Source organism: Salvelinus fontinalis, chromosome 41, assembly GCF_029448725.1.
Source record: "Salvelinus fontinalis isolate EN_2023a chromosome 41, ASM2944872v1, whole genome shotgun sequence".
Classification (NCBI taxonomy): domain Eukaryota; kingdom Metazoa; phylum Chordata; class Actinopteri; order Salmoniformes; family Salmonidae; genus Salvelinus; species Salvelinus fontinalis.
Genome location: NC_074705.1, coordinates 12,469,304 through 12,491,462, shown reverse-complemented (window position 1 = coordinate 12,491,462; position 22,159 = coordinate 12,469,304). Strand labels below are relative to the sequence as shown.

The 22,159-nt window shown below is 48.8% G+C and overlaps 2 protein-coding genes across 5 annotated transcripts in view; one reads left to right on the top strand and one right to left on the bottom strand.

Annotated features, from left to right (window-relative positions):
- Positions 1-2,565, bottom strand: part of LOC129840338 (gamma-aminobutyric acid receptor subunit alpha-5-like) — a 47,362-nt gene extending 44,797 nt beyond the window's left edge. Inside the window, exons 1-3 of one of the 2 annotated variants that reach the window (XM_055908140.1) lie at positions 1,568-2,565; positions 856-940; positions 547-671 (exon numbers count right to left, since the gene is read on the bottom strand). In XM_055908140.1, coding sequence (XP_055764115.1) covers positions 547-671; positions 856-940; positions 1,568-1,586 — 229 coding nt within the window. In that variant the 5' untranslated portion in view covers positions 1,587-2,565. The remainder of the gene's footprint in view (positions 1-546; positions 672-855; positions 941-1,567) is intronic. The other variant, XM_055908139.1, reaches the window with a different exon arrangement.
- A 648-nt stretch (positions 2,566-3,213) lies between these two features.
- Positions 3,214-22,159, top strand: part of LOC129840337 (gamma-aminobutyric acid receptor subunit beta-3-like) — a 40,380-nt gene continuing 21,434 nt past the window's right edge. For 2 of the 3 annotated variants that reach the window (XM_055908137.1, XM_055908136.1), the window contains exons 1-3: positions 3,356-3,912; positions 3,999-4,090; positions 4,229-4,296. In XM_055908137.1, coding sequence (XP_055764112.1) covers positions 3,833-3,912; positions 3,999-4,090; positions 4,229-4,296 — 240 coding nt within the window. In that variant the 5' untranslated portion in view covers positions 3,356-3,832. Of the gene's footprint in view, positions 3,319-3,355; positions 3,913-3,998; positions 4,091-4,228; positions 4,297-22,159 lie in introns of those variants that run through there. The other variant, XM_055908138.1, reaches the window with a different exon arrangement.

The window sequence follows — 22,159 nt, the reverse complement described above, 5'->3', positions numbered from 1 at the left end:
GACACTAATGAACAAGAAACACATAGTCTGCTGATTCCATTTGAGTGAAACTGACCAGACACATAGACGCCTATAAGCAATTGGATGCCCTAGAGAGGGGGGGGGGGCACAAAGAGTGCATTGATTTAGTGGTAAAGGGAGGGTCCGGCCACCATTATAAACTGATTGAAGGCAGATGGTGGGGAATGACGTCATAGGGGACGGACAATACTATGTGGGTATAAATATAAAGGACTGGACTTCTGAGGGGGGGGTTCCGCGGTGGGGGTTCCGCGGACATTCCAGATGGCTGTACAATTGTAATAAAGAGCATGATTGAATTTACAAGTTCTGATAAAGCGTTATATTTCTGAGATGATTTTCCACGACAAACACAAGAGTATTAGTGAATGACATTTGCCCCAAGAAAATGAATACTGATATAATACTTCATTGTACTGTATTGTATTGCATTATACTGTATTGTATTGCATTGTACTGCATTGTACTGTAACCTCTAGTGATATGAGTTTGGATCAGAGTGGTCTGTAAGTCGGTATACGTTACCTCCAAGTCCTGGTCTGAGTCTGTTGTCGTAGCCGTCCAGCAGTCCGTCCAGTATCCGTGTGAAGATGGTGATGTTGTCATTAGCCTCCGCCTCTTTCAATGCCTCTGCTGTGGTCTGGCCACGACTTAGAAAGACAGAACATCAATCAGGCTGGTTAGTTCCACATACTGTAACATGGAGACTGCTTGACAAGGCTAGTGTCGATGTAAATAAAGCACATCATAGTTGGACATGTACAGTCTATCTGCTGTTCAAATGAGGATGCAATGCGGTGTATAGACAGATTGGATTGTAAACGTTTCACTTACCCCACGTGACATGTAATACACACCAGCAAGACAGAGATCCACACGTGTTTCATTGTAGAAAAGCTGGGAATTGTGTCCTCTATGTCTGGAATAACAACATATAATCCACAATCAGTACTTTCAGTAGTATGTATTGTCATCATACTTCCACTCCTACTTCTCCTTCTACATTATACTCCTACCAGACAATTATTACTACAGTACTACTAACACTATAGTGCACTAATGATACCGTAGGTACGTTGGTGTTATACTGTACCCCACCCTTCCCCAATACACACACCTGACCACACACACCTTCAACTAGCAGCCCTATAATGGACCTACAAGAGTAATCAGTAGGCTAACCGTGATACAATAACTGTTTGGAACTGTGAATATTCCAATCGTGTCTTTCTACATTCCTGGCCCACGTCCTTGTGTGCATTCATTTTGCCCAATGCTAAACACCTTGTTGCAGCAGTATTATAACATCTCCCCATTTTGCTGCAACTGTTCGTGTTCGCAGGAGCATTGTATTGGTGATCCTCACTGCGTATGAATTCGCAGGCAATGCAATAGGTTTTCAATGTAGGCTAATGATGTACCCTCGCTGTTCCCTTTCCCCAGACCCCCCCCCCCACTCATACCCCCCTAACAAAAGAGGGAAGGAAGGTTGGGGGGTGCTTCTGATGCCATCCTCGTGCATAAAAGAGGGTTGAAAATCAATTACCTGTAGAGAGAGCCATCATCTTGATTTAAATCCAGGTTAGAAAACGATACAAAACCCGCAGCAATGAAAGTCAAGGGTATGCTGCGGCTCCTTCAGAGGGAAATAGATATTCTCCGTTTATATTTGCCACCGCAGGCAGTCTCGATTGTGTATTGTTCTCTCCTGATTTGCTTGACTGACTTCCTACTCATATCAAGCAGCTGTTTGCGTCTTGTGCTGCCACCTCCTTCCCGCCTTTTGGAGATGAGAGGTTTTAATGCCGAGCCCTCATCTTCGGTTGTGACAACAACGTTTTTCGTGTTACATACCCTTGGTCTCAAGTCATTTGTCCACTCAGAGCGGACTAGCGGCCCGGCGCCCCATCTAAATCAGAAATCACACTCACCTCCAGTTGCCGCTCACATGCACACACTGCAACGATTTGCTAACCGGTGCGTTATCATAGGTGCGACAGTGAAAACGATCCTCCAGGAACTCCAAGCGTCACTTAACTTTCCCCTGTTATCTTACTTGCCACTGTAGGCTACTCTAGCCTATGCACATTGCTGTGGTTAGTTAAAACGTCATCCTCTCCCGCTAGCTAATAAGCTGTCTAGTCGAATTCAATTTAATGAATGAGGGGCAGTGGGTTGATCCATCCAGAAGGGAAAAAAATAAGGCTTTATCCCAAGGACCCATTAAAACGGTATACCTATTCACCTACATGTTCAACTTTGGTCCTCTCTGTTCACCTAGCCTTTTCTCTCATTCAGTGGGAAATGCGTCAGCTTTGTCGAGAAGAAAATTACTGCTTATAATAGCTTTAATGCACATGGTACTGCTGCCTCCAGAGTACTGCCTATGATTTCGATCCGACCTATTATGCCACGATGAGTCACCAGCCTAAGGTCCATCATTGAGAATTATAACGGTAATGACCAGAGGAAATCGAGAATGAACGCACTCAAATGCTAAAAGAAGGATCGCAATAAATCGGTCTATCAAAGGGTGTGATTACACAATCGTCCCTGAAAAAAAAACGTTTTATTTGTAAATTTTTTTTTACAGTTAGCCTACATCAAACAAAGTCGTTATACCAATTGCCATAAGAGGGTACTCTAACTCCATATTTTCTGACAGAACATTGTGCTGACTAATCATATTTCACTCTACTGTAGCACGGTATTCATTACAATCAATAGTTGACAGTTCAGTTTGACATATCTATAATGCGTGAATGATTTGCACCAAGTAGACACATGTTGCACTGTCTTGTAAATTGCTAGGTACGTCTGAGTTATTTAAGTTGTGCTAAGGTGTTTCAGCCCCATGTTTGAGCTGTACAGCTCCGTCCCTATAGCGCGTTCTGACCCTACCGTAATTCCATCGGGTGGTGCTGAAACTAACTTGTGCATGGAAAACACTCATTCCTAAAGTACAATGCTTATCATATAAAGCACTTCCAGTGTTTGGGAAAGAGAGTATGCCAAGTGTGTCCTATTTTAAGAACATCACATGGTCCAAAAACAATTAACCCACTGCATGCCTACTATAGCTACGCCTAAAACTAAATTGACTCAATAACAGACTTTACACTGTGTTGTATGTTACCAGGTGTGAGTTATCACCGTATATATAAATCATAATCACCATGTGTGACTGTGCAGGTGTAAATGAAAGTGTTGTATTGAGTCATATTTCCTCTTGTTCCCCCACCCCCCCAGGAACGCAGTCGATGGAAACAAGAAGTTGTTTGCAATCTATGATACCAGGTAAGATACCAGTAAGATACCAGGTAAGAACTGACAGCCCCCACGGGCTCGAGTGGTCGATTTGATTATTGAATGGGACTTGGAGGAAGGGAGATAGACCCCTTATGACACTTTGCATCAGGTATAGCAATTCAGTCCAGGCCTACATCTATTTAGCCCATTATGTAAAATCTTATAGAGATTATAAGATATTCAGGTTTATAGTCAATTAGATGAATATCTGGAGTGAGCGGGGTTGGCTCCAATCCAAGCCATTACCTTTACTGCCTCCACCGGTGGCGTCTTTGCCAGTAGCCTATATGCATTTCAGTGAGGAGTATAGTTCTTTCATGTCTCCCGGTTGCATAGAGAGAGAGGAGAGAAATCCGAAATACGAGGGATGTCAAACCGAACAGATCTGAAGGGTCTGAAAAGCCAACGACTTCCTCCACGAGAACTTGCCAATGGAATAATCTGATTTGTAAACATATTGTACCGTTTTTGCGTTGCACTTTTTTCACCTAAACAGTAAGGAATGTGGGCTTTTCTGAGTGGAAAATTATTTAGTGTTCTTTCAGCACCAGTGATTGTAGCTGTCGTTTGTTGCGCACAAAGGTAAGTGATTTCTCCAGTAAAAGTGTAACGGGAAAAACGAACGTGCAAGTTTTGTAGTAAACACAATCTTTTTGTTGTTGTTTCAGCGTGAATGAACCAGGGAACATGTCGTTTGTGAAAGAGACAGTGGACAAACTACTAAAGGGATATGATATTCGTCTTCGACCAGACTTTGGAGGTACGTTTTCAAAAGTAGGGCAACCATGTTGCAGCGTGTCCATGTTTACTATGCAGATTCGCTCATCTTGGGCTCATATTGCAGCCATTTTTCGAATTCACTGTCATTGTAAATGATACCATTGAATTTGCATTACAGGGGCCCCTGTTGCAGTTGGCATGAGTATAGATGTGGCGAGCATAGACATGGTATCGGAAGTCAACATGGTGAGTGAACCCCCCCATAATGTAAACATTAGGACTTACACAATTGTGCTTTTTGCTTTGCTCACTTTCATATAGTACTTGAATATGTTTCTCCTGGGATTCACGAACTGTGTAAACTTTCATTCAAAATCATACAATAATGTCCTACAATTTGATTTATTGTGCGCCTAACTATGTTTCACAATGTTTGTATTCGGCCAATATCACGTTAGATACCGGCCGCTGTCCATCAGACTAGTGCTGAAAATAGTCTACATTTAGGATGCAGAGTGGTACTCTGCTCTGCACTCTTTTGTCAGTTGTCTTGTGTTTGTATGTGTGTTTTTACTCTAACTCAATTAACATTTCTGAGTCATTCTCCCCTTGATCTTGTGCGTCAGTTGTGCTAACTCTGTTGGTATGTGGCATTGGAAATTGAAAAGTACAGTATGTTCAGCAACTCCAGCACTTCAAAGAGGAGTATTAGAAGCTCTCTCTGTCTCTCTCTCTGTCTCTCTCTGTCTCTCTCTGTCTCTCTCTCTCTCTCTCTCTCTCTCTCTCTCTCTCTCTCTGTCTCTCTCTGTCTCTCTCTGTCTCTCTCTGTCTGTCTCTGTCTGTCTCTCTCTCTCTCTGTCTCTCTCTCTCTCTGTCTCTCTCTGTCTCTCTCTGTCTCTCTCTGTCTCTCTCTGTCTCTCTCTCTGTCTCTCTCTCTGTCTCTCTCTCTGTCTCTCTCTCTGTCTCTCTCTCTCTCTGTCTCTCTCTCTGTCTCTCTCTCTGTCTGTCTCTCTCTGTCTGTCTCTCTCTGTCTGTCTCTCTCTGTCTGTCTCTCTCTCTGTCTCTCTCTGTCTCTCCAATTTGCTTTATTGACCTGAAGTAACAATGTACATATTGCCAAAGCTTACTTTCGAGATTTACAATATTAACATCATTAAAATAATAATAATCTATTGTCAACAGGACAACAGCAACAATGATAATCGAGGGTCAAAATAACCATACATTGAACAATGGCTTAGAGGACATGTGCTGGTTGGTTGGTCTGACAGACACTGTACCTCATCTTATGCCAGGCAGCAATGAAGTGCGCTGCCAACGCAGAGCTCTCTGCGTTTTCCCTCAACAGGACGGGTAGTTTGTTCTCATCAGAGAGGTCTTTGAAACCTTGAATAAGTTTTTTTTCTCTCTCCCAGCTCTCCCTCTTTCTCGCTCTCTCTCGCTCTCTCTCTCTCGAACGCACGCGCACACACGTACCTCTATACCCGCACACACCTTTACCACCCCCTGCATCTGTGGCTTGTCTTTGAATACACCTGCCTGGGCTCAACTTCTTACAACTGTGCATGTGCAGGGTGTATCCTGTAAAGTGGCGCAGCATGTGCACAGCAGCTGTTTGTGTTTCTATCAGAAATAATGATCTCTGGGCTGCTCCCCTATCTGGGACTGGTATTTCAGGTGAGAAGCCACTTAATTCGCCATGTGCGCAGGATACAACAGGTGTGAAACAGTACAGTGAAATTCTTACCCTGAGAATGCAGTGTTAATAATAATTAATAATAATAATATAGATAACAAAAAATCTTATAAATAATAACTACGATGTGAGATAAATAAACAAGAGAATACTGGAGTGGTTGAGATGGGTTTATACATAAAAAAGTGAATGGTATTAGGATATACATGTGAACAGGACTGAAAAGTACCTGGTAGTAGGATATACATTTTGCTACACACAATACCCCAGAATGACAAAGCAAAAACAGATTTTTAGATTTTTTTTTGCTCATTTATTTAAAAAATTTTAAAAAAACATCACATTTACATAAATATTCGGACCCTTTACTCAGTACTTTGTTGAAGCACCTTTTGTAGCGATTACAGCATCAAGTCTTTTTGGGTATGACGCTACAAGCTTGGCACACCTGTATTTGGGAAAGATGGGGAGTTTCTCCCATTCTTCTGTGCAGATCCTCTCAAGCTCTGTCAGGTTGGATGGGGAGCGTTGCTGCACAGCTGTTTTCAGGTCTCTCCAGAGATGTTCGATCGGGTTCAATTCCGGGCTCTGGCTGGGCCACTCAAGAACATTCAGAGACTTGTCCCGACGCCACTCCTGCATTGTCTTGGCTGTGTGCTTAGGGTTGTCCTGTTGGAAGGTGAACCTTCCCCCCAGTTTGAGGTCCTGAGCCCTCTGGAGCAGATTTTCATCAAGGATCTCTCTGTACTTTGCTCCGTTCATCTTTGCCTCGATCCTGATTAGTCTCCCATTCCCTGCCACAGAAAAACATCCCCACAGCATGATGCTGCCACCACCATGCTTCACCGTAGGGATGGTGCAAGGTATCCTCCAGACATGATGCTTGGCATTCAGGCCAAAGGGTTGGTTTCATCAGATCAGAGATCTTGTTTCTCATGGTCTGAGAGTCTTTAGGTGCCTTTTGGCAAACTCCAAGTGGGCTGTCATGTCCCTTTTACCGAGGAGTGGCTTCAGTTTGGTCACTCTACCAAAAAGGCCTCATTGGTGGAGTGATGCAGAGATGGTTGTCCTTCTGGAAGGTTCTCCCATTGACACAGAGGAACTCTAGAGCTCTGTCAGAGTGACCATTGTGTTCTTGGTCACCTCCCTGACAAAGGCCCTTCTCCCCCGATTGCTCAGCTCTAGGAAGAGTCTTGGGGGTTCCAAACTTCTTCCATTGAAGAATGATTTTTTTTTTTAAAGTGGGTTTGGCGACGAATATGTAGTGAGGACCAGCCAACGAGAGCATACAGGTCGTAATGGTGGGTAGTATATGGGGCTTGGGTGACAAAACGGGCGTGTGTGGGCAGCGATCGGTTGACGAGCATGCATTTCGTTTTACTAGCATTTACGAGCAGTTGGAGGCCAGTTGAAGGAATGTTGTATGGCATTGAAGCTCGTTTGGAGGTTTGTTAACACAGTGTCCAAAGAAGGGCCAGATGTATACAGAATGGTGTTGTATGTGGAAAGGTGGATCAAAGAATCCCCCGCAGCAAGAGCGACATTGATATATACAGAGAAAAGAGTCGGCCCGAGAATTGAACCCTGTGGCACCCCCATAGACTGCCAGAGGTCCAGACAACAGGCCCTCCAATTTGACACACTGAACTCTATCTGAGAAGTACACTGCTCAAAAAAATAAAGGGAACACTTAAACAACACAATGTAACTCCAAGTCAATCACACTTCTGTGAAATCAAACTGTCCACTTAGGAAGTAACACTGATTGACAATAAATTTCACATGCTGTTGTGCAAATGGAATAGACAAGAGGTGGAAATTATAGGCAATTAGCAAGACACCCCCCAAAACAGGAGTGATTCTGCAGGTGGTGACCACAGACCACTTCTCAGTTCCTATGCTTCCTGGCTGATGTTTTGGTCACTTTTGAATGCTGGCGGTGTTCTCACTCTAGTGGTAGCATGAGACGGAGTCTACAACCCACACAAGTGGCTCAGGTAGTGCAGTTCATCCAGGATGGCACATCAATGCGAACTGTGGCAAAAAGGCTTGCTGTGTCTGTCAGCGTAGTGTCCAGAGCATGCAGGCGCTACCAGGAGACAGGCCAGTACATCAGGAGACGTGGAGGAGACCGTAGGAGCGCAACAACCCAGCAGCAGGGCCGCTACCTCCGCCTTTGTGCAAGGAGGTGCACTGCCAGAGCCCTGCAAAATGACCTCCAGCAGGCCACAAATGTGCATGTGTCTGCTCAAACGGTCAGAAACAGACTCCATGAGGGTGGTATGAGGGCCCGACGTCCACAGGTGGGGGTTGTGCTTACAGCCCAACACCGTGCAGGACGTTTGGCATTTGCCAGAGAACACCAAGATTGGCAAATTCGCCACTGGCACCCTGTGCTCTTCACAGATGAAAGCAGGTTCACACTGAGCACATGAGCACGTGACAGACGTGACAGAGTCTGGAGACGCCGTGAAGAACGTTCTGCTGCCTGCAACATTCTCCAGCATGACCGGTTTGGCGGTGGGTCAGTCATGGTGTGGGGTGGCATTTCTTTGTGGGGCCGCACAGTGCGTGCCAGAGGTAGCCTGATTGCCATTAGGTACCGAGATGAGATCCTCAGACCCCTTGTGAGACCATATGCTGACACATGCACATTTGTGGCCTGCTGGAGGTCATTTTGCAGGGCTCTGGCAGTGCACCTCCTTGCACAAAGGCGGAGGTAGCGGCCCTGCTGCTGGGTTGTTGCGCTCCTACGGCCTCCTCCACGTCTCCTGATGTACTGGCCTGTCTCCTGGTAGCGCCTGCATGCTCTGGACACTACGCTGACAGACACAGCAAACCTTTTTGCCACAGTTCGCATTGATGTGCCATCCTGGATGAACTGCACTACCTGAGCCACTTGTGTGGGTTGTAGACTCCGTCTCATGCTACCACTAGAGTGAGAACACCGCCAGCATTCAAAAGTGACCAAAACATCAGCCAGGAAGCATAGGAACTGAGAAGTGGTCTGTGGTCACCACCTGCAGAATCACTCCTGTTTTGGGGGGTGTCTTGCAAATTGCCTATAATTTCCACCTTTTGTCTATTCCATTTGCACAACAGCATGTGAAATTTATTGTCAATCAGTGTTGCTTCCTAAGTGGACAGTTTGATTTCACCGAAGTGTGATTGACTTGGAGTTACATTGTGTTGTTTAAGTGTTCCCTTTATTTTTTTGAGCAGTGTAGTTAGTGAACCAGTCGAGGTAGTCATTAGAGAAATCAAATTAAATAAAATCAGATTTTATTTGTCACATACACATGGTTAGCAGATGTTAATGCGAGAGTAGCGAAATGCCTGTGCTTTTAGTTCTGACCATGCAGTAATATCTAACAAGTAATGTAACAATTTCACAACAACTACCTTAAACACACAAGTGTAAAGGAATGAATAAGAATATGTACATAAAAATATATGGTTGAGCGATAGCCGAACGGCATAGGCAAGATGCAGTAGATGGTATAGAGTACAGTATATACATATGGGATGAGTAATGTAGGGTATGCAAACATTATATAAAGTGGCATTGTTTAAAGTGGCTAGTGATACATTTATTACATCCAATTTTTAATTATTAAAGTGGCTAGAGATTTGAGTCAATATGTTCGCAGCAGCCACTCAATGTTAGTGATGGCTGTTTAACAGTCTGATGGTCTTGAGATAGAAGCTCTTTTTTCAGTCACTCGGTCACAGCTTTGATGCACCTGTACTGACCTCTCCTACTGGATGATAGCAGGGTGTTCAGGCAGTGGCTCTGGTGGTTATTGTTCTTTGAGGATCTTTTTGGCCTTCCTGTGACATCGGGTGGTGTAGGTGTCCTGGAGGGCAGGTAGTTTGCCCCCGGTGATGCGTTGTGCAGACATCACTACCCTCTGGAGAGCCTTACGGTTGTGGGCAGAGCAGTTGCCGTACCAGGTGGTGATACAGTCCGACAGGATGCTATCGATTGTGCATCTGTAAAAGTTTGTGAGTGTTTGTGGTGACAAGCCGAATTTCTTCAGCCTGCTGAGGTTGAAGAGGACCTGCTTCGCCTTCTTCAGCACACTGTCTGTGTGGGTGGACCATTTCAGTTTGTCCGTGATGTGTACACCGAGGAAGTTAAAATTATCCACCTTCTCCACTACTGTCCCGTCGATGTGGATAGGGGGCTGCTACCTCTGCTGTTTCCTGAAGTCCATGATCATCTCCTTTGTTTTGTTGACATTGAGTGTGAGGTTATTTTCCTGACACCACACTCCGAGGGCCCTCACCTCCTCCCTGTAGGCTGTCTCGTCGTTGTTGGTAGTCAAGCCTACCACTGTAGTGTCATCTGCAAACTTGATGATTGAGTTGGAGGCGTGCATGGCCACGCAGTCATGGGTGAACAGGGAGTACAGGAGAGGGCTGAGAACGCACCCTTGTGGGGGCCCAGTGTTGAGGATCAGCAGGGTGGAGATAGTTGTTTCCTACCCTCACCACCTGGGGGCGGCCCGTCAGGAAGTCCAGGACCCAGTTGCACAGGTCGGGGTCGAGACCCAGGGTGACGAGTTTGGAGGGTACTATGATGTTAAATGCTGAGCTGTAGTCCATGAACAGCATTCTTACATAGGTATTCCTCTTGTCCAGATGGGTTAGGGCAGTGTGCAGTGTGATTGCGATTACGTCGTCTGTGGACCTATTGGGGCAGTAAGCAAATTGGGGTGGGTCTAGGGTGTCAGGTAGGGTGGAGGTGCTATGGTCCTTGACTAGTCTCTCAAAGCATGTCATGATGATGGAAGTGAGTGCTATGGGGCGATATTCATTTAGCTCAGTTACCTTAGCTTTCTTGGGAACAGGAACAATGGTGGCCCTCTTGAAGCATGTGGGAACAGCAGACTGGGATAAGGATTGATTGAATATGTCCGTAAACACACCAGCCAGCTGGTCTGCGCATGCTCTGAGGAAGCGGCTAGGGATACCGTCTGGGCCGGCAGCCTTGCGAGGGTTAACATGTTTAAATGTTTTACTCACGTTGGCTGCAGTGAAGGAGATCCCGCAGGTTTTGGTAGCGGGCCGTGTCGGTGACACTTTATTGTCCTCAAAGTGAGCAAAGAAGTTGTTTAGTTTGTCTGGTTTTCTTTTTGTAGTCCGTGATTGACTGTAGACCCTGCCACATACCTCTCGTGTCTGAGCCTTTGAATTGCGACTCCACTTTGTCTCTATACTGACGCTTAGCTTGTTTGATTGCCTTGCGGAGGGAATAGCTACACTGTTTGTATTCGGTCATGGTCGCTTTGCCCTGTTTAAAAGCAGTGGTTCGCGCTTTCAGTTTTGCTGAAGGTAGCCAGGTGGAAAGCGGGGCCAGCCATAGAGAAATGCTTATTGAAATTCTCAATTATCGTGGATTTATCGGGGTGACAGTGTTTCCTAGCCTCAGCTCAGTGGGCAGCTGAGAGGAGGTGCTCTTATTCTCCATGGACTTTACAGTGTCCCAAAATTTTGGGGAATTAGTGCTGCAGGATGCAAATTTCTGTTTGAAAAAGCTAGCCTTTGCTTTCCTAACTGACTGTGTATATTGGTTCTTGACTTCCCTGAAAAGTTACATATCGCGGGGACTATTTGAAGCTAGTGCAGTGCGCCACAGGATGTTTTTGTGCTGGTCAAGGGCAGTCAAGTCTGGAATGAACCAAGGGCTATATCTGTTCTGTTTCTACATTTTTTGAATGGGTGTCACAGCGGCGTGTATAAGTGGCAGAGGAAGTCAGGCGCAGGAGAGTCAAAATAGAGTGTAGCATGGAGTACTTTAATAAAAGTCCCAGTAATTAGCTCCATAACACTCACGGAAAAATATCATACAAAATCTGGGTACGAAGACCCATCGCACACCTATACACAAACAGCACAACACTTGACAACGAACAATCTGTGACAAACACATGAAGGGAAACAGAGGGTTAAATACACAACAGGTAATAAATGGGATTGACAACAGGTGTGTGGGAAGACAAGACAAAACCAATGGAAAATGAAAAATGGATCGATGATGGCTAGAAGACCGGTGAAGTCGACCGCCGAACACCGCCCGGACAAGGAGAGGCAACGACTTCGGCAGAAGTCGTGACAGTACCCCCCCCCCTGACGCGCGGCTCCAGCAGTGCGTCGACACCGGCCTCGGGGACGACCCGGAGGGCGAGGTGCAGGGCGATCCGGATGGAGGCGGTGGAATTCTTTTAACATGGAAGGATCTAAAACGTCCTCCACCGGAACCCAGCATCTCTCCTCCGGCCCGTACCCCTCCCAGTCCACGAGGTACTGAAGGCCCCTCGCCCGACGTCTCGAATCCAAAATGGATCGAATAGCGTACGCCGGGACCCCCTCGATGTCTAGAGGAGGCGGAGGAACTTCACGCACTTCAGCCTCCTGGAGCGGGCCAGCCACCACCGGCCTGAGGAGAGACACATGGAACGAGGGGTTAATACGGTAATTAATGGGCAGTTGTAATCTATAACATACCTCGTTCACTCTCCTCAGGACTTTAAACGGCCCCACAAACCGCGGACACAGCTTCCGGCAGAGCAAGCGGAGGGGCAGGTTTCGGGTCGAGAGCCAGACCCTGTCCCCTGGTACGAACACCGGGGCCTCACTGCGGCGACGGTCTGCGCCAATTTTCTGGCGCCTTATGGCACGCTGAAGGTGGACGTGGGCTGCCTCCCAAGTTTCCTCAGCGTGCCGAAACCAATTGTCCACCGCAGGAGCTTCGGTCTGACTCTCATGCCAAGGAGCCAGAACCGGCTGATACCCTAATACACATTGAAAAGGGGTGAGGTTAGTGGAGGAGTGACGTAGCGAGTTCTGGGCTATCTCTGCCCAGGGCACGAACTTCGCCCACTCCCCTGGCCGGTCCTGGCAATAGGACCGCAGAAACCTGCCCACATCCTGGTTAACTCTCTCCACCTGCCCATTACTCTCGGGGTGAAAACCTGAGGTAAGACTAACCGAGATCCCCAGACGTTCCATGAACGCCTTCCAGACCCTTGACGTGAACTGGGAACCCCGATCAGACACTATATCCTCAGGCACCCCATAATGCCGGAAAACATGTGTAAACAGAGCCTCCGCAGTTTGTAAGGCCGTAGGGAGACCGGGTAAAGGGATAAGACGACAGGACTTAGAGAACCGATCCACAACGACCAGGATCGTGGTGTAACCCTGTGAAGGTGGAAGATCAGTCACAAAATCCACTGACAGGTGCGACCACGGCCGTTGAGGAACGGGTAAAGGCAAAAGCTTACCTCTAGGCAGGTGTCTAGGAGCCTTGCACTGGGCGCACACCGAACAGGAGGAAACATAAATCCTCACGTCCTTAGCTAAAGTGGGCCACCAGTACCTCCCATCAAGACAGCGCATCGTCCGACCTATCCCAGGATGACCAGAGGAGGGTGATGTGTGAGCCCAATAGATCAATCGGTCACGGACAGCAGACGGAACGTACAGACGACCAGCTGGACACTCAGGAGGAGAGGGCTCTGCACGTGACGCCCGCTCAATGTCCGCGTCCAGCTCCCACACTACTGGCGCCACCAAACACGACTCTGGGAGTATGGGAGTGGGATCCATGGGTCGCTCCTCTGTGTCATACAGCCGAGACAATGCGTCTGCCTTGACGTTCTGGGAGCCTGGTCTGTAAGTAAGCGTAAACACAAAACGAGTGAAAAACATGGCCCACCTTGCCTGGCGAGGATTTAGTCTCTTCGCCTGCCGGATGTACTCCAGATTGCGGTGATCAGTCCAGATGAGAAAAGGGTGATTAGCCCCCTCAAGCCAATGCCTCCACACCTTCAAGGCTTTTACGACAGCTAACAGCTCTCGGTCCCCCACATCATAGTTACGCTCCGCCGGGCTGAGCTTCTTCGAGAAAAAAGCACAGGGGCGAAGCTTCGGTGGCACACCCGAACGCTGAGAGAGCACTGCTCCTATCCCAGCTTCGGATGCGTCCACCTCTACTATGAATGGCAAAGAGGGATCCGGATGAGCCAACACAGGCGCCGAGGTAAACAGAGCCTTCAGTTTACCAAAAGCCCTATTCGCCTCGGCCGACCACTGCAAGCGCACCGGTCCCCCCTTTAGCAGTGAGGTAATGGGAGCTGCAACCTGACCAAAACCCCGGATAAATCTCCGGTAGTAATTGGCAAACCCTAAAAAACGCTGCACCTCCTTTACCGTGGTTGGAGTCGGCCAATTACGCACGGCTGTAATGCGGTCGCTCTCCATTTCCACTCCTGAAGTGGAAATCTGATGCCCTAGGAAGGAGATGGATTGTTGGAAGAACAAGCATTTCTCAGCCTTGACATATAAATCATGCTCCAACAGGCGACCAAGCACCCTGCGCACCAAGGACACATGCTCAGCGCGTGTAGCAGAGTATATCAAAATATCATCGATATACACCACTACACCCTGCCCATTCAGGTCCCTGAAGATCTCATCTACAAACGATTGGAAGACTGATGGAGCATTCATCAACCCATATGGCATGACCAGGTACTCATAATGACCTGAGGTGGTGCTAAATGCCGTCTTCCACTCATCACCCTTCCTAATACGCACCAGATTGTACGCACTCCTGAGATCCAATTTTGTGAAGAAGCGGGCCCCGCGCATTGACTCCATTACTGTATTAATCAAAGGTAGCGGGTAACTATATTTTACCGTGATTTTATTAAGGTCTCGATAATGAATGCACGGGCGTAAACCGCCATCCTTCTTCTTCACAAAAAAGAAACTCGAAGAGGCGGGTGAAATGGATGGCTGAATGAACCCCTGACGCAGGGATTCAGAGATATAATTATTCATAGCCACTGTCTCCGCTTGCGACAGAGGATACACATGACTCCTGGGATATGCAGCGTCTACCAGGAGATCTATCGCACAATCCCCCTGTCGATGGGGTGGTAATTGAGTCGCCTTCTTTTTACAGAAGGCGAGTGCCAAATCGGCATATTCTGGGGGAATGCGCACGGTGGAAACCTGGTCTGGACTTTCCACCGTAGTAGCACCAACGGAAACCCCTACACACCTACCTGAGCACTCTCGCGAACACCCCGTGAGAGCCCTCTGTGGCCAAGAAACAGTGGGATTATGAGTAGTTAACCAGGGTAGGCCTAACACCACAGAATACGCAGGGGAATCAATAAGAAAAAGACTAATCTTTTCCTTGTGACCTCCCTGCGTTATCATAGACAAAGGTGCGGTGACCTCCCTGATAAACCCTGACCCTATTGGTCGACTATCTAAAGCATGAATAGGGAAAGGCATATCAACAGAAACAACAGGAATCCCTAAACTATGAGCAAAATTTTTATTAATGAAATTCCCAGCCGCGCCTGAATCTACTAGCGCCTTATACTGGGAATGCAGGGGAAAATCCGGAAAGGTGACAGAGACAAACATAAGTGCAACAGAGGGCTCTGGATGAGTATGGTGCCTACTCACCTGGGGTGATGCCAGAGTGCCCTGCCTGCCTTCTCTATTCCCAGAGGAACCAACCCGACACCGATCAGCAGTGTGATCTCTGCGATCATAGATGGTGCTCGAGCGGGTACCCCCTCCGGTCTCCCGACGCACCGTCCCTCCCAATTCCATTGGTTCGGGAGAGAGGGCGCGGGAGGATGGAACAACCAGACCCCGATCTAGACGTCCACGAGTAGCCAGTATGTTGTCCAGCCTGATGGACATGTCCACCAGCTGGTCGAAGTTAAGGGTGGTGTCTCTACAGGCCAGCTCCCGACGGACGTCCTCACGTAGGCTACAATGGTAATGGTCGATCAGGGCCCTGTCGCTCCATCCAGCGCCGGCAGCCAAGGTCCTAAACTCCAAAGCAAACTCCTGGGCACTCCTCGTCCCCTGCCTCAGATGATAGAGAAGCTCACCCGCCGTTTTTCCTTCGGGAGGATGGTCGAATACTCTCCTGGAATAACGGGTGAACTCCTCAAAATGGTCCAACGCCGCATTCTCCTCTCTACACACAGCGCTGGCCCACTCCCGGGCTCTCCCGGTGAGGCATGAGACGAGGGCGGAACTCTTCTCCCGGTCGGATGGTACTGGGGAGACCGTGGCCAGATATAAGTTCAGTTTAAGGAGGAAACCCTGGCAGCCAGCAGTATCTCCGTTGTAACCCGTGGGTAGGGGTAAACGGATTTTATTAGGTTCAGGTGGGGAAAACGCGTTAACGGTAAATCCCAGTTGTGGCAGTGGAGGCGCTGGAGAAACTCCCTGTCTCTCCAAGCGATCCATATTCTGGACAATACGATCCATGATGGCGCTCAAACAGTCAATCTCCTTAGCTTGTTCCATAACGCGCTTTTCCACCTCCATGGCCGTCGTGTCCTCTCCTGCTGACTTCATATATATTGGTCAGAGATTCTGTCACAGCGGCGTGTATAAGTGGCAGAAGAAGTCAGGCGCAGGAGAGTCAAAATAGAGTGTAGCATGGAGTACTTTAATAAAAGTCCCAGTAATTAGCTCCATAACACTCACGGAAAAATATCATACAAAATCTGGGTACGAAGACCCATCGCACACCTATACACAAACAGCACAACACTTGACAACGAACAATCTGTGACAAACACATGAAGGGAAACAGAGGGTTAAATACACAACAGGTAATAAATGGGATTGACAACAGGTGTGTGGGAAGACAAGACAAAACCAATGGAAAATGAAAAATGGATCGATGATGGCTAGAAGACCGGTGAAGTCGACCGCCGAACACCGCCCGGACAAGGAGAGGCAACGACTTCGGCAGAAGTCGTGACAGTACCCCCCCCCTGACGCGCGGCTCCAGCAGTGCGTCGACACCGGCCTCGGGGACGACCCGGAGGGCGAGGTGCAGGGCGATCCGGATGGAGGCGGTGGAATTCTTTTAACATGGAAGGATCTAAAACGTCCTCCACCGGAACCCAGCATCTCTCCTCCGGCCCGTACCCCTCCCAGTCCACGAGGTACTGAAGGCCCCTCGCCCGACGTCTCGAATCCAAAATGGATCGAATAGCGTACGCCGGGACCCCCTCGATGTCTAGAGGAGGCGGAGGAACTTCACGCACTTCAGCCTCCTGGAGCGGGCCAGCCACCACCGGCCTGAGGAGAGACACATGGAACGAGGGGTTAATACGGTAATTAATGGGCAGTTGTAATCTATAACATACCTCGTTCACTCTCCTCAGGACTTTAAACGGCCCCACAAACCGCGGACACAGCTTCCGGCAGAGCAGGCGGAGGGGCAGGTTTCGGGTCGAGAGCCAGACCCTGTCCCCTGGTACGAACACCGGGGCCTCACTGCGGCGACGGTCTGCGCCAATTTTCTGGCGCCTTATGGCACGCTGAAGGTGGACGTGGGCTGCCTCCCAAGTTTCCTCAGCGTGCCGAAACCAATTGTCCACCGCAGGAGCTTCGGTCTGACTCTCATGCCAAGGAGCCAGAACCGGCTGATACCCTAATACACATTGAAAAGGGGTGAGGTTAGTGGAGGAGTGACGTAGCGAGTTCTGGGCTATCTCTGCCCAGGGCACGAACTTCGCCCACTCCCCTGGCCGGTCCTGGCAATAGGACCGCAGAAACCTGCCCACATCCTGGTTAACTCTCTCCACCTGCCCATTACTCTCGGGGTGAAAACCTGAGGTAAGACTAACCGAGATCCCCAGACGTTCCATGAACGCCTTCCAGACCCTTGACGTGAACTGGGAACCCCGATCAGACACTATATCCTCAGGCACCCCATAATGCCGGAAAACATGTGTAAACAGAGCCTCCGCAGTTTGTAAGGCCGTAGGGAGACCGGGTAAAGGGATAAGACGACAGGACTTAGAGAACCGATCCACAACGACCAGGATCGTGGTGTAACCCTGTGAAGGTGGAAGATCAGTCACAAAATCCACTGACAGGTGCGACCACGGCCGTTGAGGAACGGGTAAAGGCAAAAGCTTACCTCTAGGCAGGTGTCTAGGAGCCTTGCACTGGGCGCACACCGAACAGGAGGAAACATAAATCCTCACGTCCTTAGCTAAAGTGGGCCACCAGTACCTCCCATCAAGACAGCGCATCGTCCGACCTATCCCAGGATGACCAGAGGAGGGTGATGTGTGAGCCCAATAGATCAATCGGTCACGGACAGCAGACGGAACGTACAGACGACCAGCTGGACACTCAGGAGGAGAGGGCTCTGCACGTGACGCCCGCTCAATGTCCGCGTCCAGCTCCCACACTACTGGCGCCACCAAACACGACTCTGGGAGTATGGGAGTGGGATCCATGGGTCGCTCCTCTGTGTCATACAGCCGAGACAATGCGTCTGCCTTGACGTTCTGGGATCCTGGTCTGTAAGTAAGCGTAAACACAAAACGAGTGAAAAACATGGCCCACCTTGCCTGGCGAGGATTTAGTCTCTTCGCCTGCCGGATGTACTCCAGATTGCGGTGATCAGTCCAGATGAGAAAAGGGTGATTAGCCCCCTCAAGCCAATGCCTCCACACCTTCAAGGCTTTTACGACAGCTAACAGCTCTCGGTCCCCCACATCATAGTTACGCTCCGCCGGGCTGAGCTTCTTCGAGAAAAAAGCACAGGGGCGAAGCTTCGGTGGCACACCCGAACGCTGAGAGAGCACTGCTCCTATCCCAGCTTCGGATGCGTCCACCTCTACTATGAATGGCAAAGAGGGATCCGGATGAGCCAACACAGGCGCCGAGGTAAACAGAGCCTTCAGTTTACCAAAAGCCCTATTCGCCTCGACCGACCACTGCAAGCGCACCGGTCCCCCCTTTAGCAGTGAGGTAATGGGAGCTGCAACCTGACCAAAACCCCGGATAAATCTCCGGTAGTAATTGGCAAACCCTAAAAAACGCTGCACCTCCTTTACCGTGGTTGGAGTCGGCCAATTACGCACGGCTGTAATGCGGTCGCTCTCCATTTCCACTCCTGAAGTGGAAATCTGATGCCCTAGGAAGGAGATGGATTGTTGGAAGAACAAGCATTTCTCAGCCTTGACATATAAATCATGCTCCAACAGGCGACCAAGCACCCTGCGCACCAAGGACACATGCTCAGCGCGTGTAGCAGAGTATATCAAAATATCATCGATATACACCACTACACCCTGCCCATTCAGGTCCCTGAAGATCTCATCTACAAACGATTGGAAGACTGATGGAGCATTCATCAACCCATATGGCATGACCAGGTACTCATAATGACCTGAGGTGGTGCTAAATGCCGTCTTCCACTCATCACCCTTCCTAATACGCACCAGATTGTACGCACTCCTGAGATCCAATTTTGTGAAGAAGCGGGCCCCGCGCATTGACTCCATTACTGTATTAATCAAAGGTAGCGGGTAACTATATTTTACCGTGATTTTATTAAGGTCTCGATAATGAATGCACGGGCGTAAACCGCCATCCTTCTTCTTCACAAAAAAGAAACTCGAAGAGGCGGGTGAAATGGATGGCTGAATGAACCCCTGACGCAGGGATTCAGAGATATAATTATTCATAGCCACTGTCTCCGCTTGCGACAGAGGATACACATGACTCCTGGGATATGCAGCGTCTACCAGGAGATCTATCGCACAATCCCCCTGTCGATGGGGTGGTAATTGAGTCGCCTTCTTTTTACAGAAGGCGAGTGCCAAATCGGCATATTCTGGGGGAATGCGCACGGTGGAAACCTGGTCTGGACTTTCCACCGTAGTAGCACCAACGGAAACCCCTACACACCTACCTGAGCACTCTCGCGAACACCCCGTGAGAGCCCTCTGTGGCCAAGAAACAGTGGGATTATGAGTAGTTAACCAGGGTAGGCCTAACACCACAGAATACGCAGGGGAATCAATAAGAAAAAGACTAATCTTTTCCTTGTGACCTCCCTGCGTTATCATAGACAAAGGTGCGGTGACCTCCCTGATAAACCCTGACCCTATTGGTCGACTATCTAAAGCATGAATAGGGAAAGGCATATCAACAGAAACAACAGGAATCCCTAAACTATGAGCAAAATTTTTATTAATGAAATTCCCAGCCGCGCCTGAATCTACTAGCGCCTTATACTGGGAATGCAGGGGAAAATCCGGAAAGGTGACAGAGACAAACATAAGTGCAACAGAGGGCTCTGGATGAGTATGGTGCCTACTCACCTGGGGTGATGCCAGAGTGCCCTGCCTGCCTTCTCTATTCCCAGAGGAACCAACCCGACACCGATCAGCAGTGTGATCTCTGCGATCATAGATGGTGCTCGAGCGGGTACCCCCTCCGGTCTCCCGACGCACCGTCCCTCCCAATTCCATTGGTTCGGGAGAGAGGGCGCGGGAGGATGGAACAACCAGACCCCGATCTAGACGTCCACGAGTAGCCAGTATGTTGTCCAGCCTGATGGACATGTCCACCAGCTGGTCGAAGTTAAGGGTGGTGTCTCTACAGGCCAGCTCCCGACGGACGTCCTCACGTAGGCTACAATGGTAATGGTCGATCAGGGCCCTGTCGCTCCATCCAGCGCCGGCAGCCAAGGTCCTAAACTCCAAAGCAAACTCCTGGGCACTCCTCGTCCCCTGCCTCAGATGATAGAGAAGCTCACCCGCCGTTTTTCCTTCGGGAGGATGGTCGAATACTCTCCTGAAATAACGGGTGAACTCCTCAAAATGGTCCAACGCCGCATTCTCCTCTCTACACACAGCGCTGGCCCACTCCCGGGCTCTCCCGGTGAGGCATGAGACGAGGGCGGAACTCTTCTCCCGGTCGGATGGTACTGGGGAGACCGTGGCCAGATATAAGTTCAGTTTAAGGAGGAAACCCTGGCAGCCAGCAGTATCTCCGTTGTAACCCGTGGGTAGGGGTAAACGGATTTTATTAGGTTCAGGTGGGGAAAACGCGTTAACGGTAAATCCCAGTTGTGGCAGTGGAGGCGCTGGAGAAACTCCCTGTCTCTCCAAGCGATCCATATTCTGGACAATACGATCCATGATGGCGCTCAAACAGTCAATCTCCTTAGCTTGTTCCATAACGCGCTTTTCCACCTCCATGGCCGTCGTGTCCTCTCCTGCTGACTTCATATATATTGGTCAGAGATTCTGTCACAGCGGCGTGTATAAGTGGCAGAGGAAGTCAGGCGCAGGAGAGTCAAAATAGAGTGTAGCATGGAGTACTTTAATAAAAGTCCCAGTAATTAGCTCCATAACACTCACGGAAAAATATCATACAAAATCTGGGTACGAAGACCCATCGCACACCTATACACAAACAGCACAACACTTGACAACGAACAATCTCTGACAAACACATGAAGGGAAACAGAGGGTTAAATACACAACAGGTAATAAATGGGATTGACAACAGGTGTGTGGGAAGACAAGACAAAACCAATGGAAAATGAAAAATGGATCGATGATGGCTAGAAGACCGGTGAAGTCGACCGCCGAACACCGCCCGGACAAGGAGAGGCAACGACTTCGGCAGAAGTCGTGACAGTGGGGCATGCTTATTTAAGATGGTGAGGAAGGCACTTTTGAAGAACAACCAGGCATCCTCTACTGACGGGATGAGGTCAATATCCTTCCAAGATACCTGGGCCAGGTCGATTAGAAAGGCCTGTTCGCAGAATTGTTTTAGGGAGCGTTTGACAGTGATGAGGGGTGGTCGTTTGACCGCGGATGCCTTAACGGACACAGGCAATGAGGCAGTGATTACTGAGATCCTGGTTGAAAACAGGGCAAGTTGGTCAGAGTGCAAGTTTAGAGGGCAAGTTGGTCAGAATGATATCTACGAGGGTGCCCATGTTTACGGATTTAGGGTTGTACCTGGTAGGTTCCTTTATAATTTGTGTGAAATTGCTTAGATTGTAGGACGGCCGGGGTGTTAAGCATATCCCAGTTTAGGTCACCTAACAGTACGAACTCTGACGATAGATGGGGGCAATCAATTCACATATGGTGTCCAGGGCACAGCTGGGAGCTGAAGGGGGAGTCTATAACAAGCGGCAACAGTGAGAGACTTATTTCTGGAGAGATGCATTTTTAAAAGTAGTAGCTCGAGCTGTTTGGGCATAGACCTGGATAGTAGGACAGAACTCTGCAGGCTATCTCTTCAGTAGATTGCAACTTTGCCCCCTTTAGCAGTTCTATCTTGATGGAAAATGTTGTAAATGGGGATGGAAATCTCAGAATTGTTGGTGGCCTTCCTAAGCCAGGATTCATACATGGCTAGGACATCAGGGTTGGTGGAGTGTGCTAAAGCAGTGAATAAAGCAAACTTAGGGAGGAGGCTTCGGATGTTAACATGCATGAACCCAAGGCTTTTCCGGTTACAGAAGTCAACAAATGAGAGCGCCTGGGGACACACAGGGCCTGGATTAACATCTACATCACCAGAGGA